The 16,943-nt window shown below is 38.0% G+C and overlaps 1 protein-coding gene across 8 annotated transcripts in view; it reads left to right on the forward strand.

Moving 5' to 3' along the window:
* LOC122557634 (growth arrest-specific protein 2) overlaps positions 1-16,943 on the forward strand; it is a 171,211-nt gene that overhangs the window by 32,481 nt on the left and 121,787 nt on the right. For all 8 annotated transcript variants that reach the window (XM_043705416.1, XM_043705415.1, XM_043705417.1 and 5 more), the window contains exon 4: positions 13,754-13,895. In XM_043705416.1, coding sequence (XP_043561351.1) covers positions 13,754-13,895 — 142 coding nt within the window. The remainder of the gene's footprint in view (positions 1-13,753; positions 13,896-16,943) is intronic.

Below are 16,943 nucleotides of genomic sequence, written 5' to 3' on the forward strand. Positions count from 1 at the left end.
GTGTGTATTTAATATATAGATTCTTGATCAATAGAAGAATCAAGGGTTATGGGGGAAGGGCGGGAAAATGGCCATGAAGAATGTTGGATGGGCCATGGTCCTGTTGAATGGCACAGGAGGCTGGAAAGGCAGACTGGCTACTCCAATTCCTATTTCTTAAGATCATATAGTCTTTTTTTAGAATCCCTACAGTGTGGAGACCAGACCATTCAGCCCAACAGGTCCACAATGACCCTCCAAAGAGTAACCCATCCAGATTCATTCCACTACCCAATACTCTACATTTACCCCTGACTAATGCACTTAACTTACACATCCCTCAACACCATGGGCAATTTAGTATGACCAAATTCACCTAACTTGCACCTCTTTGGATTGTAGGAGGAAACCAGAGCACCTGGAGGAAACCCACACAGGCACAGGTAGAATGTGCAAACTCCACACAGGCAGTTACCCGAGGCTGGAATCGAGCCAGGGTCCTTAGCACTGTGAGGCAGCAGTGCTAACCACTGAGCCACCGTGCCACCTATCTGTTCTAAATGAATGATATTTGACTTTTCCAATGAGTTCTGAAAAGCTTGAAGGCTTCTGTGCCAGAAACCTGGAATTACCAATGGGAACTGTAGTTGAAAATCCCTTTAAGTTCTCTTATTTTTGAGAATTCAGAATAAATAGTAGCAACCATTAACATAGTCTTCAATTTCGAATTGGATTTGGAATTTCTGACGTTTTACAGGTACAAATTTCAAATCCATATCCCACAAAATTTCCTTTCTTATCCTAATTCAATACAACTGGTTCCCCTCAGTATCTGAAAAGGCATAGAAATGGAGGCTAGGGAGCAAAGAGGGCATAATGTACACAAAGAGAGGTGGAAGGGGGTTCTCAGTAGAAAACTACTTTTCTATTCAAGGGAAAAACGGTGAAAGAACAAATATTTGGAACTGAACATACTGGACATGACAGAGCTCCATGTTGAAGTCATCGTCATTACACACTCACTGGTATGATTATCCACCTAGGAAATTCCTTCTCATTGGTCATAGGTTCTGTGGGTTCTTGCTTGGCTGATGAGCCCAGTTCTAGCATCTTATCTCCAACCACACATTTGGTAGATGTTTCTGGGAGATGGAAATATTTCCTGGCCTTGAGACCATTGGCATTCCTTTCTCCTGTTTCTTTTCTGAACTTCGTCTTGCAGACTGGTGATTGCGAGACAAGTCAGACCAGTATTTCTCATTTCCAGTGATTTGCATTATATTTCATCTGCATTGTTCCTTTTCATTCACTGAACCTGTCCAAATCCACTTGTAGACTCCTCAGAATTTACATTCTTATGTACTTATGCAATATCTGAGAATATTACATTTAGCCACCACATCATCAAAATAATTTTTATAGATTTTGAACAGCTCAACACTAATTGATATCTCTGATGTCCCCCCTTCAATTTTGTTTTGATTTAACCCTCTCTCTTTCCCTACATTTCTGTCATTTTTGTTGTTATTGGTGGGTGGTGCTTGTTAATTATTGTTTTTTATCATTAATAAATTTGTTTATTCAGTCATTGGTTTTTCAAAAAGAGAGCTATGTTCTTATTGAGGATTTGAAGTGGAGAGCACAACATGCAGCAATTCCATCCTTTTGTAGATTGAGATGGTTCCCAAACTGCCAGCCTCCTGTACTGTTTATTGTGCCGTGGAGTCCATGCACCATGTGTATTTTGATCATGGGCAATAAAGAATGTCAGACCAGCCATGATCCTATTGAATGGCTCAGCAGACTCAAGGTTTAAATGGCCTGCTCCTGTTTCCTTTCTTTAATGTCGTTTTATTGGCATTTAGTCACTTAGAGAATTTGTCATTATTCTATTGAGTGTACTTCAGCCCCATGTTCCTGATGTTTGCGCACTTGGTACAGGGACAGATAAGCAGGTCAGAGAATCTCCCCTTGGGCTTTGGTATGTCTAAAGTAACCATCGACAGGTCCAAGCAGCAGGTCATGGAGGGATCATTATTCCTGATTGCCAGACCTAAACATTGTCCGCTAAGATCCTTGAAACGTTCAGAAGGAGATGGTACTGTGGATGCTGGGGTCCATTATATCCTCCTTTTTGATTTAGTCATTTGCTTTATTTCCCCATCTTTTTGATTTTTGTTATTGTTGCATTGCCCATAATTGGCAGTATTTGTTCAGTATTGACTGAATGATTAGAAAATTTGGTGATGGGTTCGTTAAAACAAAAAAAAGGAACAGGGTTCTTCCTCAGTGGAATCATGGCCTCTGAAAAGGGAAAAGGATCCAGGATGGAAAACAATGAAAACTGGTGTTTGTGCTGAGTTATAGATTAACATAAAACCCTAGCAAATCTCTAATGATCTTTTACTGCCTAATTCAATATATAGGTATCAGTCTATTAAACACTCCACTGGTAACAGCTTGGAAATGTGAGAATGACCAGTTTATTCCTACTCTATAGGAAGTAGGACAGGCCTGTCCTCGGATGCTGCCTGAATTGCTGTGCTCTTCCAGCACCACTGATCTAGAATCTGGTTTCCAGCATCTGCAGTCATTGTTTTTACCTCGTAGTTTATTCCTACTGCCTGTTCTCTGTCATTTAGTCAATTCTCAGTCCATTGTAATATGTTAACCCCAATCCCATGTGCTCTAATTTTGGATAGTGGGACCTTACCAAAAGCCCACTGAAAATCCATATTGTAGCCACTGTTACCCAAAAGCTCCTTTATGGCAAAGTTAATCGTTAGCCCTTTCTCATTATACAATACTACATTTCCTTCCCTGAAAGACTCTCTTAAATAAGTCCATGAACTGCTGTAGCCTGAATGAATCTCACATGTAAGAGACACAGCTAGCATTGCCAAATGCAGATGTGCTGGTCCTCGTGCAAACCATGACCACAATGATTGTCCAGCTTTAGTAGTATGTTTCCTTCTAGGTTGCATCATGCTGACACGATAATAACCAGGCAATGCAAATTTTGTGTTCTCTGCTTAACCTTCACTGCATCTGGAATAATCGCACATTGCAATTGCTGCACTGGCTGGCAGGTTTAATCAAGTTTTTTTAGCCCAAAGAAGTATCAAAATCAATTTGAATCAAATTCAACATTAGACCAGAAACGAATAAGGTATAGGAGCAGAGTTAAGCTATTCGGTCCATCAAATCTGCTCCACCATTCAATTATGACTGTTTGGTTTTTCAACCCCATTCTTTTGCCTTCTCCTTGTAATCATTGATCAAGAACGTATCTATTTCGGTCTTAAATACAATCAATGACTTGGCCTCTACAGTGTTCTATGGCATTGAATTCCACAGATTCACCATCCCCTGGCTGAAGAAAATTCTCCTCATCTAAAGGATCATCCCTTCACTCTGTGACTGTACCTTTGGGTCCTAATCTCTCCTACTAGTGGAAACATCCTTTCCATGTCCACTCTATCCAGACTTCTCCAAATTCTGTAAGTTTCAATGTTACCTCCCACCCCCACATCCTTTCAAGCTCCGTTGAGTACAGACCCAATGTCCTCAACTGCTCTTCACATGACAAGCCAAGATCAATTTTGTAAATGTCCCCAGACCCCTTGTTATGAACCAGTCTAAACCCCCTCAAAATATATTAAAAAGATAGCCTAGACCTCAACCTTTTCTTATTTTTAAAGTAGTGTTAGGTGTTGTGTTCTGGATGCAATTCGATTGGTCAAACTCCCTTCCCACCTCCGCAACACTATCTGTCCCTCCATCTGTCTTTGTTTCATCAGTTAACTTAGCAATCTGGTTGATTTATGCACCTCCTGTCTTTTAGCTTCCCCTGCAACTTTTCTTTAGTAATGCCCACTGCACTTACCTCTGCCCTACGATTCTCTTGAAGCTCTAAGATGCTGCTGGTATCTTCCACCATGAAGACTGACACAAAGTACCTATACAGAACACTTTGCAGAATACTTTAAGTCTATGTACCTGTGCTCATACATTTTCACAGTACTGCGTTTCATTTCTAGCTAATACCCTTACCATCTGAATGAACATATGAATTTAAAAAATAATAAACTACTAATAAAATATTCTTAGTAAGACAAACTTAACAGTTGTTTTTAGATGTTCCAATACTGAGATATAATGCAAAAATCTACTGCTTGTCTTCTTTAATTTCTACCTGGCCAAATTGAAAAAAATGCCAGCTGTAATAACACACAGAAATTACTTAATTACTCCCAACCAAATTACTCCCTCCTAACATTACTAAAAGGACCCATTTTTCAATGCTTGCGATGGTTATGAAGAGCATTATTGATTCTGACATTTGCCATTTTAAAATTCTGGCAAATGTCCTGTTGCCTGTGAACTTGCATCATAGCATTAAAAGACAAATGCAGTGAAAAGGAGATTAATTCATTATTCAGTGGCAAAGAAAAAACTTAATTTACATTTTGATTTAATGTAATAATCCATCTCATTCACAGGTGTCCCTCTTCTAAAGAGCCTTCTAATAGCATGCCTTAATTTTACTGTGATTTGTAAATTACAGAACAACTTGTCTCCACTTTTGCTTTGTGATGTGATTTTGTATATATCAAGAACTGTTTTGGAATAAAGCATATTCAGCAAGTTTTATTAAATGCACTGTTGCTCAGCTTGCTCCTCAGCCCCTTACTTCCCTGGCCACTTCCCTCCCTCAGCCCCCACTGGATCTCACTTGTTGCTTCTCTTTCTCCTTTACTTGCTCTTACCCACCCCTTCATCGCCCTCCCGTTCCCTCTTGCTATTTACATCATCTCAGTTCTTTTTCTCTGACCTCTTCCCTTCATGACCCTCTGATGCCATTGACCTTTCCCAATCCTCATCACTCCATCCCAACTGCCTATTTCGTTCCTGTCTCTTTCACTAATCCCGTTTTCAGTTGCTTCCCGTTTCTGATCCCATCATTGCTTCTTGATCCCTGCTTTCATCTGTCGAAACCTTCGCTGCCATCCACCCCTCTACCTCCCTACCACTTCCCACTTCCATCTTCTGACCCCTTCACACCATATAACTCACCACTTCTATCTCACAAACTCCTCACTCGTTCCCGCTCCCCAAGTTCTTCTCTCACCCTCTTAGTACTTCCTTTCTCCTGCCTTGTTCATCCTGGCTCTTCCAAGTGAGGACTCAAGAGAGGGACATCAAGAAGTGGATCTAAAGAAGGCAGCAAGCAGTGGGAATGCAGAAGGAAACAAAGAGGAATATGGAGAGGGAAACAATGAACAAAAGCCAGCAGAAAGAGTAGTAAGTAATGAAGAGTAGTAAATTATGAAGGTTAATTAGTAAGAATAGTATGTTGGGGCCAATTCAGAAAAACGCAGTCAGTAGGTTTGTAAATGTAAAATAAATCAGATTAAGAACTCAAAATTATTGCATCATTTATTTTAAGAAAATGATTTTTAGCTTTTTTAAAAATTGCCATTTTGGAGGAGCTCTAGACAAAGGATAGCCATATTATATTTGCTTTCTCATTTTCATACAGGGAGGATGGCCAGTGATATATTTTGAGATTTCAATAGATGCAGGCATTGGACATGATGGACCAAATGACCTCCTTCTGCTTTGTGACCATTTAAAAATTCTGCATCTCCTCAGTTAGCTCCGATGAAAGGTGCCAAAGCAGTTGATTCTTCCTCTTACTTTCCTTTCTTTCTGCAGGGATACCCCTCTCTCTGCTTTGTCTTTCTCCCCAGTGACATGGTAGAAGTTAGAAGCATGCTAAGTGAGGAATGAAAGATCAAAATCTATGCTCCACCACTCTGTGGCGATGCTTAAAGCATTGACTTATTACTTCACAGTGCTATTTCATTGCACAATGTGTTGATAATCTACCAACGAACTTTGTAGCCAGTGTTCCGCCAGCTCATTCAGTCTTCTTTTAACTCGGCTCTCCTAAGTCAGGCAACAATCTCCATATGGTGAAGACATTACTTTCTCAATTTGCATTTACCATCTGGAGATGTCGTTTTCTTACCTGGGGTAGTGAAATTCAACTCTGATCTCTCGACAATTGAAAACATAATAGCATTGATTTGCCTTTTCCCAGAAGAGGTACATATTTGTGCGAAGTTGGATACTGATGTAATTTGTATGTTGGTTTTCCTGGCGTGTGATATTTCCGGCACATTGGAATGTTAATACTTAAACTTACTGGTGAGCCCAATTGTATTGATCAATATGCATCTTTGCAGTTGGGTGGAAATGCTGCTTGGGTGGCATAGGATAAGTGTCAGTCCTCTCTTTTATGCTATAAAACATACTTAAAATTGCATATTAATAAACAAGTTCAATCTTAACTGCTAGTACAGTTAGATTTTAAAAATAATTAAACATAAATATCAAGGTTCGAATAGCTTTTCTCTTTTTACTCGAACACAAGGAAAGATCATCTAACAATTTATAAATAACATGCTTATTCTCCTGTGTTGCATTTGACATAGATTGTTACAACTGACATAGATAAGTGATTTTTTAAATTCATTCATGAAACAAGGGCATCTCTGACTAGACCAGCATTTATTGCCCATCCCTAATTGCCCAGAGGGCAGTTAAGAGACAACCACGTTCCTGTAGCTCTGGAGTCACACATAAGCCAGCACAGGTAAGTTTGGCAGTTTCCTTCCCTGAAGGACATGAGTGAAATGGATAGGTTTTTCCAACAATCAGCAATAGTCTCATAGCCATCATTGGACTCTTATTTCCAAAATTTCATTGAATTCAAATTCCACCATCTACCATGGCAGGATTCAAACCCAGGTTCCCAGTAGTAGTGTAGTTATGAATAATGTCATTAATCTGAGAGAAAAACTTTATTAACAATCATGGAAGAATTATGTTGACCATATTTCAGCTCAAAAATAGAATAGTGAGGACGGAGCAGACAATAATTCCTCCTAGCATTGGATATTTCTTGGTTAAATAATAATCAACCTGGTTTTTAGCTTATAACCTGAATTTGGGAAGGCAGGAATACTGGAATTACTGGGAGTGATGTTTTAGCCTGGGTGCTAGCCAAATTTCAACAATAATTGATTCAATTTACTGCAATATCAGGATGGCAACTGAAAATGATCCATGTTACCATGCAGCACAACAGTGTGTAGAGGTGAAGATAGTTCTTCCAAAGATTTACTTGACAAAATTGTCATCAATACAGTACGTAAGAACTACCGGTATGTGCAAAATGGGCACATATTTGCACTCATCGTTCACATTTCAAAATATTAAAGGATCCTATAGTTTATTTTTGAATTGATGACAAAATCTTTCTTTAACTCCAGTAATCAATCTTTCCCCTGAATTTTATCAACTCCTGTACAAGAAGTCTAAATCTAAAATATGTAGCGTACAAGTTTTAGTTCTGTCAAGGTTTGAAAATACATTAATCTAGTTTTTCAATATTAGCTTTCCAAATTCAGCAGTGGATACTGCAGTGAGTAGTTATAGTCTGTGGTGGAGGTTTACTGAAACAGTCTCTTCAGTATGTCAGTAACAATGGAATCTTTTCAAACTAGTCCCAAAGATTCCCAAAGCAGTCCAACAAATGGCACTCTTTGTTATCTAGAATTGACCTTACTCATTTAATGTCATTGATATTTTGCCCTGCAAATTTCTGAAAGTGCAAGATTCAAATAGTATGGTGTCATCTACAGGGCATCTCGGACCTGACTGAGCAGAGGATGCAACTGTGTAAGAACCACACAGCACAGAGGCTGTTCAGTCCATTATGTCTTTGCTAGCTTTTAAAGAGCTGACTAGTTAAGTTCCAGTTCCCAACTTTTGTAGCAAAAATCTAAAAATTAAACAGATGTCCAACTGCCTTTTGACAACAAGATAAACAAAGACAAAGAAAGAAATGGATTAAAAGACGAGAGAGGGAGAAAAAAAGATGAAAGTGAAGTAAAATAAAATCCTTATTTTTACTTTTAAATCTTCAACAATTAAGATGTCAAGGAAAGGGATCCGTAAATCTACAAAAACTAAAATAAGAAGGTAAGATATCTACACTTGTGATTGTTAATTTTCAGTGCACAAGATTGATTGCAGATTGTAACATAAACCACATTGTTAGGTATGAAATGACTTGTGGTAAGATTACTTATTTTCAACCATGTTAATATGTGAACTTCATGCTACTCAATGCATTTGATTGGAGGCTGACTGTAGAAGAGCCCTGTCAGGGAGTCTTGGGATAATCCTTGGCAATTTTGGCAGACCACCCTGCAAAAGGTAGAAAGTGTGTTAGTAGATGGCAAGCCAGAAAAAATGGGATGTTGGCAAATCATGGGGCAGAATTGGTAGTGAGAGTTACAAAAAATGTAGGGCTAAAAGCTTCAGATTGTAGTTGGAGAAGGGTTCCAAATAACAATGTGGAGTGGACTAATTAGCATAATACGTACTTGAGGAGCACGACACCTTCTGCCCTACAAACAGTGCTGGATAACCTCATTTTGCTTGATCAATCTGCTTCCATTTCCATTTTGCTACTGTGCTTCCTGAGCCCTGGGAAATCTGACCAGTTACCTTTCAATTAAATCAGGTTTCCCAGCTGTTCTGTCAACCTGATTTAATTATTATAATAAATTAAACTCCCTTTCCACTGGGATACCGACACTGCAACACAGCAGATTACTTTTCCATTTTGCGATTTTTAATTTTTAATCCATTCCACAACATGACTTCCTTCAGTCTGTTGTGATTGCATGAGAGACTAGAAGGTAAGAAACAGGTTGATTAATATTGACATCATGTCATTGACTATAAATGGATAATATGGATAAAAATAAAATATAGTATCTTAATAATGGATTATTATGGTTACTGTCGTTGCATTGTGGTATTTTGTGAGATTTCTAAAGTTTGCTATTGCTACAAAGATGATCCAACATGTTTTATAGAATAACTATTTTCAGAGTATTTCCTTTGATGCTGATGTTCACTTTTACCTGGTGTAGCATTCCTGATTAACGACTGGATGAGGTTGTAAAATCTCCACTGATATTGCAAAATGCTCTGCTTTGAAAGTTATAAGATATTTTGCAACTGTCATTCCCTTTGGAAAATTTTCATGTCACTAAAAAAAGGCCAACTCTGACAATTTTGTGTTAGGTTACCAGATCTTGGTATCAAATTATCTAAATTCTTTGGTAAACCTTTGTTTTAAGCTGCATGTTGAACCTCTGACTGAATTGAACTATATATTTGTGATACCCCTACAAGGCCCATGTGGAAATCATTAATTAATCTCCTAGTGGAGCTGATAAAGTATGAGTTCCCTTGGTAACAGGCAATGGCTGCCCAACTGGAACTCGTCACTGGGCCCTCTATTGCAACACAGTGGCAGACTCATTACCTCTGGGTCAGTGGATCCAGGTTCAAGTCCCAACGGCCATGCAGATGTATCACAACTGCTTAATGGCTCGCTTGTGGTACAGTGGTAGAGTCTCTTCCCCTGAGCTGGGAGGCCTGTGTTCCAGTCTCACCTGCTCCAGAGGTGTGTAACTACATCTCTGAACAAATTGATCAGCAAAATAGGTTCAATAAAAATAAAGTAGAACCAGGGATGGGTATGCAGAACTGGCTGGAACTAGCAATGACTCATGCTCAACAATAAGTGATGATGTCTTTCTGCTATAGGAAGGATGTTGTGAAACTTGAAAGGGTGCAGAAAAGATTTACAAAGATGTTGCCAGGGTTGGAGGGGTTGAGCTATAGGGAGAGGCTGAATAGGCTGGGTGCGTCAGAGGCCTAGGTGTGACCTTATAGAGGTTTATAAAACCATGAGGGACATGGACAGAGTGAATAGACAAGCCTTTTCCCCGAGTTGATGGAGTCCAAAACTAGAGGGCATTGGTTTAACATGAGAAGAGAAAAATTCAAAAGGGACCTCAGGGACAACTTGTTCATGCAGCGGGTCATGCATGTATGGAATAAGCTGCCAGAGCAAGTGGTGAGGTCTAGTACAATTACAACTTTTGAAAGGCATCGGGAAGGATATATGAATAGGAAAGGTTTAGAAGAAAGTGGACCAAATGCTAGCAAATGGGGCTAGATTAGTTTAGGATATCTGCTTGGCATGGACATGTTGGACCGAAGGCTCTGTTTTCGTGCTGTAGACCTCAAGACTCTATGTTCTTTTCCAGTTGGGCATCCTGAGTTATTACAAATTAAATTTAACAGTAAATTCAATGCTCAACATTGCTGGCTTAGCTCGAAGTCATACTCCTTTTGAGTATGGTTTTCTACAAGGTGCACTAAATTTACATTTCAGTTTTGGGAGGACTGCAATAGTAGCAATGATCTTCCTGAGAGTAGGTCACCTGCTCATTTCTCCATTTCATGCTTTTCTCTTCAGTAGTCTGAAGCAACCTCCCCTTTTCAACTTTAAGAAGCACTATGATGAAGGAAAACATGCACAGGGTGGTTTCTCCTATGTTTTCCTTCTACCTTCCCCTTGAAGTGCTTAAAGGAAATGTAAGTCATTTGCCTGAAAGATCATTTGTCTGCAAGCTGCCATTGTCCTTCAAGGTTCTGGCTCTTCTGCCATTGCACATTTTATGTTATTGCCTTTGGTTATGGCTCATAAGCCTAAGCATGTGACTCTTACCTGAGCCTGCAGCGAATCACAAAAGGGTAAGGTCAGCTAATACCTGGAGGTTTAAATGGACCTATTACCCTTTTTCTCTTATTATTGTGCAGAAATAAATCATGCTTAGTGTTTCCATTTTTCATCATTCAAGATTGTACTCCTAACACTGAAGTCAATGTGGCAGCATTGTAATTGATCACTTAAAACTAGCTAGAATTAATTTGTGAACTCCCCCCCGAGCCACAAGAATCCTTTAGTTGCTATGTGAAACAGCAGATCATTTGTTCCAAATAGTTTACAAAGGTTTGGCACTTCATAAAAAAGATAAACTGTGTGAGATTATGCTAGGTGAAAGGTTAGGATTCTGTTATATTACTACTGCATTCCAATAAGGTTACATCTTGCTTCAGCATATGAGTGTTTTTGAAAGAAATTGATAACTTTTTGTGTACATGTGTGTACATTAAGCAATGTCGCCTCAAGCAGAATTACAATATTCAATGTTATCCACAAGTGTGGGAGGTAAATTTCAGCAGAGATTCTCCAACAAGTCCATCATATCCATGGAAATTTGAAAACGTGGCTTAAACTCTCCAGGACTTCACCCTTCTTAATGCTTAAAATTTCACAGAAAGCTTGCTGCCAGTGTATGGTACTACTCAAACTACTCTGTACATGCTTCACGTAATTAAGAATAAACTGCTCTGATTGTGTGAGCCTGTATTGGGAAGCAGATGCTCCCAGATCATGTGGTCAGTTACGAAGTGGGAATGCTCAATGCTGACCACGAAGACAATTTCCCACCAAGATCTAGCAGTATTTTTTAAAATGATAATATCAATTTAAATGTTAATTTAATTCCAGCATCAATAATGGGTAATTTGCAATGGTATGTCATCAAATCACATTAAATAATTTCCATAGATAGCAAACCAAGAATGAAAACAATACTGATTATCCTTCACTTTTTAACCATTTCATACAGAGAACAAGAGATAAGTACATATGCATTTGAATATGATCATCAGAATTTAATAACTCATTTTAAAAATTAATTTTCTATAATCTGTGGAATGTTGCTGAAATTTTTGTCTTGCATTCATTCGGACAATTGCAAGAAATGCTAAAGGAAACAACATTCATGCGGTGTGAGAAGAGAGTGCTGATAGTTGTCAAGTGGGCTGTGATTGGTACAGGCATTGCTGTAGAAAATGCAAGGAACCCATCTAATGCTTATTTTGTGATGAAGATATCCACATATAAGTTTCTCTAGACCAAAGAAATACTTCAGTAATAATTATAACTTAGTATACTGTTAACACAGATCCTACTCATTCAACAAGACTTGCCCTTTTTTACAGGAATTTTACAGGAAGACTAGTAAAATGTGGAAGTCCATGTCAAATCAAATGACTTTTGGGATATCCACCAACAAGAACTTAAACAATACATCTTACTGAGGAGTGAGAATCATTGACAATAATCTTTGCATTTCCTCGTTTAATGATGATGTTCAGATATCAGAGTTGCTCTGTGTTTCACAGTGGTCGTGGTGCCAAATTCTGATGGTGTTGTTATCAGTATAACCTCAAAAGCTGGGACATAGTTTTATAAGATTATAATATTTTCAGATAAAGTGGGTTGGGAATTTGAAACAAATTGCACAAAAATCACCATTTTAAGGTCCTACATATTATTATATTCAAAGGTAATTTTGTCCTCATTTGTGATGGCATGGTGGCTCAGTGGTTAGTACTGCTGCCTCACAGCGCTAGGGACCCGAGTTCGATTCTAGCCTCAGGCGACTGTCTGTGTGGCATCTGCAGATTCTCCCAGTGTCTGTGTGGTTTCCTCTGGGTGCTCTGGTTTCATCCACAATCCAAAGATGTGCAGGTTCGGTGAATTGGCCTTGCTAAAGTACCCATAGTTTTCAGGGATATATAGGGTAGGTGCATTACTCATGGGAAATGTAGAGTAATAGGATAGGAGAATGGGTGTGGCTGGGTTATCCTTCACAGGATAAATGCGGACTTGTTGGGCCAAATGGCCTGTTTTCACACTGTACGGATTATATGATTCTTATGACAGAAATTGCTTATGGCAACTTATCACATCGTATTTACACTCTCCTCTGATTAGTGCTGGAAAATGTAATCATGATGTGATAGATCTCTATTACATTGCAAACTAAACATTGTTTAATGGAAGAAATTATCAGGAAATGCCGTTAAATGTAATTTTTACAATACTACAAGTAATCTCTCATATGCAAAAGCAGATTCAAGACTGAATGCACTTTTCAGATAAAGAGGAATTACACATTGGGCTAATTGGATGCCTATCTTACTACATTTTTTGAAGTTCATACAACGTTAAAAACACAATTAAGTATGTAATAATTTTGCTGTAATTTGTCTCACTTTGTCACTAGACACATTTTCTGAAGATACTCAGTATAAATTACAACTGAGATAAACAAGTTAAATTTACTCTCTTATTTTTCAAAATCATCTGAAAATGATGTTCTGAGCATAAAATTGAAGATACTGAATAAGCATATTGTTTAGTGCAGCTGACCAATGTTGATACATTCTGGAACATTACATTGTGTAATCAAAATTCAGTTCACAGAGTCACAGGTGTGAGCTCAAATCTCAATTCTAAATCTAAGCTTTTTAGAGTGGCTGAGGCCCTCAATTGAAAGCTTTAACGAAAAGATCAGATTACACAAAGTACTCTCCAATGTGTGTATAATCATGTTTTTGTGAAATTCATATTTTCTCAAATTTTGTTTCAACACTTATTTTGGGCATTGTAAGGGTTTGAGTTAACAAGGATTGAAATCTTTGACTAAAATTCTTTTCATAAAATGTTTTGCGAAAATGAAAGAAAATTAGAGTAATTCATTGACCAATATGTGTATTTGAAGACAAACTGATCATAAATTCTGGGTTAAGACATGAATAAGTATGCCAGAAGTACAGAATTTAAGTGGCACACATAGGAGGTAAGAGCAGATGTAAAACATTTAATATATGTTTATTGGATGACTGTACAGTTCGCCACATACTTCATTAGCCTGAGATATTTTCTTCAATGAATCAATATTTTTCTTTATATTCACAGCATCTGCTTCCAAAGAAAATTCCTTGCAAAGCGAATGCCCCTTCGGGTTCTTTCTTTGCCCGTGACAATACTGCGAATTTCCTCGCCTGGTGTAGAGAAGTAGGGGTGGATGATACTTTTCTTTTTGAGTCGGAAGGTTTAGGTACGTAGTCAGTTATATATACATCATGACATGCTATATTAGGATTAACTGCAATGTAGAATATCTTGAAGATTTGACTGTGATAGGTCAAATATTTTCTGTGATCTGCACTGGTGCACTGAATTCGATGTGAAAAGCCCGATTTAGTTTGATGAATGCATTGTCTATATTGCCTGGAGAATAAATGAGCCTTTGTATATCTGAGAAACCTCTTTTCTCAAAAAAGATAAAAGTTCACTTGACAAAAACTGACTGCAGTGCTTATCGTTCGAGTAACTGATACGCTTTTCTCTATGTATTAATGGAACTATTTTGCACTATTGTTTCCAACTGACAGCTTGATATACTTATCACTTCTTTTTTCTGACATACTGTAATGCAACATGAAACTGTCAGTGATCTCAAGAGAAATGGCCTCAAAGGTGACTATCTGCACTTTGACACTGTTGGCTCAAATATTGCTTTTTTAGGACATACCGCCAATGGAAGGAGCCTTCTTCATTGTGAAACAAAGAAGAGCTGAAGCAGAGATTCTGACAAAGGTTCCACCTCAGTTGGTGTTGGAATGCTGTGTATTATATGATTTGTATGATCAGTGTTGTAATTTGCGTCTTTTGACTGACCTTACCTAATGATTTCTTTCATCAACCACAGCCCTTTCCCAGTTACTGTGCATAAAAACCACATTCATTTCCACTTTGTTTTTCATTTATGCATGTGAAAACAATCTATGTGTCAGCGGAGCCTCTAATATTTGACAAACAGTACCCTAACAGGACTTGCAGTTTGACTAAAAAGATACCATTAATTAGAAAGATTTTAGTAACAGTAAACTTATGCTTCCGCCTCACCTAATTCTTTTCAATATCTTTCAGTTATGTTTTAACTTCAGGCATTTATTTGAAGTAGCACTTTAAAGAATGACTGAAAAGATTAAACTCCTCACTTTTTGTTTATTTAAAATTCAAATTCAAAACCAGTTAGAAATAGTCATAGAGATGTACTAAACTCCTTGAACATCGAAATATATTTTCAGATTTTACTATGTACAGGATTTTAAAATATGCAATACCAGTAGCTTTGGATAGCAGGAAAACTGGCTAGTTGTTTCGTTTCTCGAGTCTCAGGTTTAAGAAGATTAAAGATCATTATGGTATTTCACTAATGTGTTTGTTTAGGTTATGCCGAGAACTTCTGTACTATTATTCATAAAAACTATACTAAATCATATTGCACATCTTTATTCATATAAATTCTTAAAGTAAAACAAAATATAGTGAGCTTGTTGTAATTCTGTTACTTGAGGAAAATTGTATCAACAAAAATTTGGTCATTTTTCTTTTACAATGAACGCTACTGGATCAATTGCTTAATAAACCATTGTATCTATTCAGAACCTAGTGCACAATATCCAGTATTGGAGACTGACATTCTTTGCTTAAGGAGCATCTGAAAAGTGTCCGATCTAAAATTTGGTTTGGTGTTTTCTCATATGGTTGCCCAAAATAGGATTAGGCACTGTTAATAAGTAGCCTTGGAACTGCTTAGAGAAATTAGGTTGAATTGAGTGAAGCAGTCATAGTACTATTTCTGTCAGGTTTTCTTAGTTTTGGATATGGGCTATGTCGCATTTGCAAAGAAAAACACACACACACACACACCAGATGTATTGTCCATTTGTGATTGTCCCTTGAATTGATGGGATCTCTAAGCCACTTCAGGGGTTAAAGGCGAACCACATTGCTATAGGGGGGGGTTGCATGTGGCCAGACCAGTAACGACAATCAACCTCATTTGCTTGATCGTTAAGTTAGCTTTTAATTCCAGTTTTTAAAATTAAATTCAAATTTCACCACATTCTATGTGGTATGAACCCACGTCCCAAAAACATTAGTCTATGGCACAGGCTTACCAGTTTAGTGAATAAATTCTCACAATCTTTGGATTCTGTTTTAAGGTGCATAGTAAATGAGCTAGCATCAATTTTAACCAATCCAAATACCAGACATGTCCTACCAGACATTACCTAAGAGGGGTTTATAGGCCGAGCATAGCCAATGAGTTGGACATTAAAGTACTCAGTATATTTTGTATGATATTTATTTTTGTTAAGTTTATTACTCAAAGCAAAGCAGTTCTAAATATTTTCTATTAAGAGAGTGACAGAGTTTGTCAAGCTTCTGGTAGTTAAATTAAATACATTGATGGTAATTCAATTTTCCGTTATGGCTGTCTTAGCAACAATTTGCTCAAACAAGTAAACTTGTTGTGTCCTTTTGCACCTCAGCTGAAATAGAATCATAGAATCATAGAATCCCTACAGTGTGGAAACAAGCCATTGGGCCAATCGAATCCAATACAGACCGTCTAAAGAACATTTAAGCCAATCCATCTAACCTACACATGTTTGGGCTGTGGGAGGAAACCCACACAGGCACAGGGAGAATGTGCAAACTCCAAACAGACAGTCACCCGAAGGTGGAACCAAATCAGCACTGTGAGGCAGCAGTGCTAACCCACTGACACCCAAACTGAAAATCTATTCTGCTGGAGGCTGGATTAATCTTGTTCTGACAAGAGCTTTCAGAATTGATAACAACAATTTATATCATCAATTCACAGAACAATAGTGGCAGTAGCTACTTGATGTCAGTTCAGAAGAATATGGCTGCGACCTCAATTCTTGGTCTGAAACTGTGAAAGTCCTGTTGATGATACGGCACCTGAATCTGTAGCTTATATTTTGGCAAATTTTATTGGTATTTTCTTTTCATGCAAATTATTCTTCTTGGTTAAGATAAAAGGCACAGTTAAAAGTTAGGTATTAGCCTATGACATTTTTTTTTTCATTCATTCATGGGATGTGGGCATTGCTAAGTGATGCTGTCCCACCTTTATTTGAGGGAGATTGTGGAGAATGCAACAAAGTGCAAAGATGAAGGACGCTCTGTCTGTGTTATACAGTAGTGCACCACCTGAGTGGATGAAGCTTCAGAATCTCATTTTCAAAGGTCCATGACCTGGCCTTTGTAGAGGCATGCAGTGTTT

The sequence above is a fragment of the Chiloscyllium plagiosum genome, chromosome 16 (genome assembly GCF_004010195.1).
Source record: "Chiloscyllium plagiosum isolate BGI_BamShark_2017 chromosome 16, ASM401019v2, whole genome shotgun sequence".
NCBI classification, from domain to species: Eukaryota; Metazoa; Chordata; class Chondrichthyes; order Orectolobiformes; family Hemiscylliidae; genus Chiloscyllium; species Chiloscyllium plagiosum.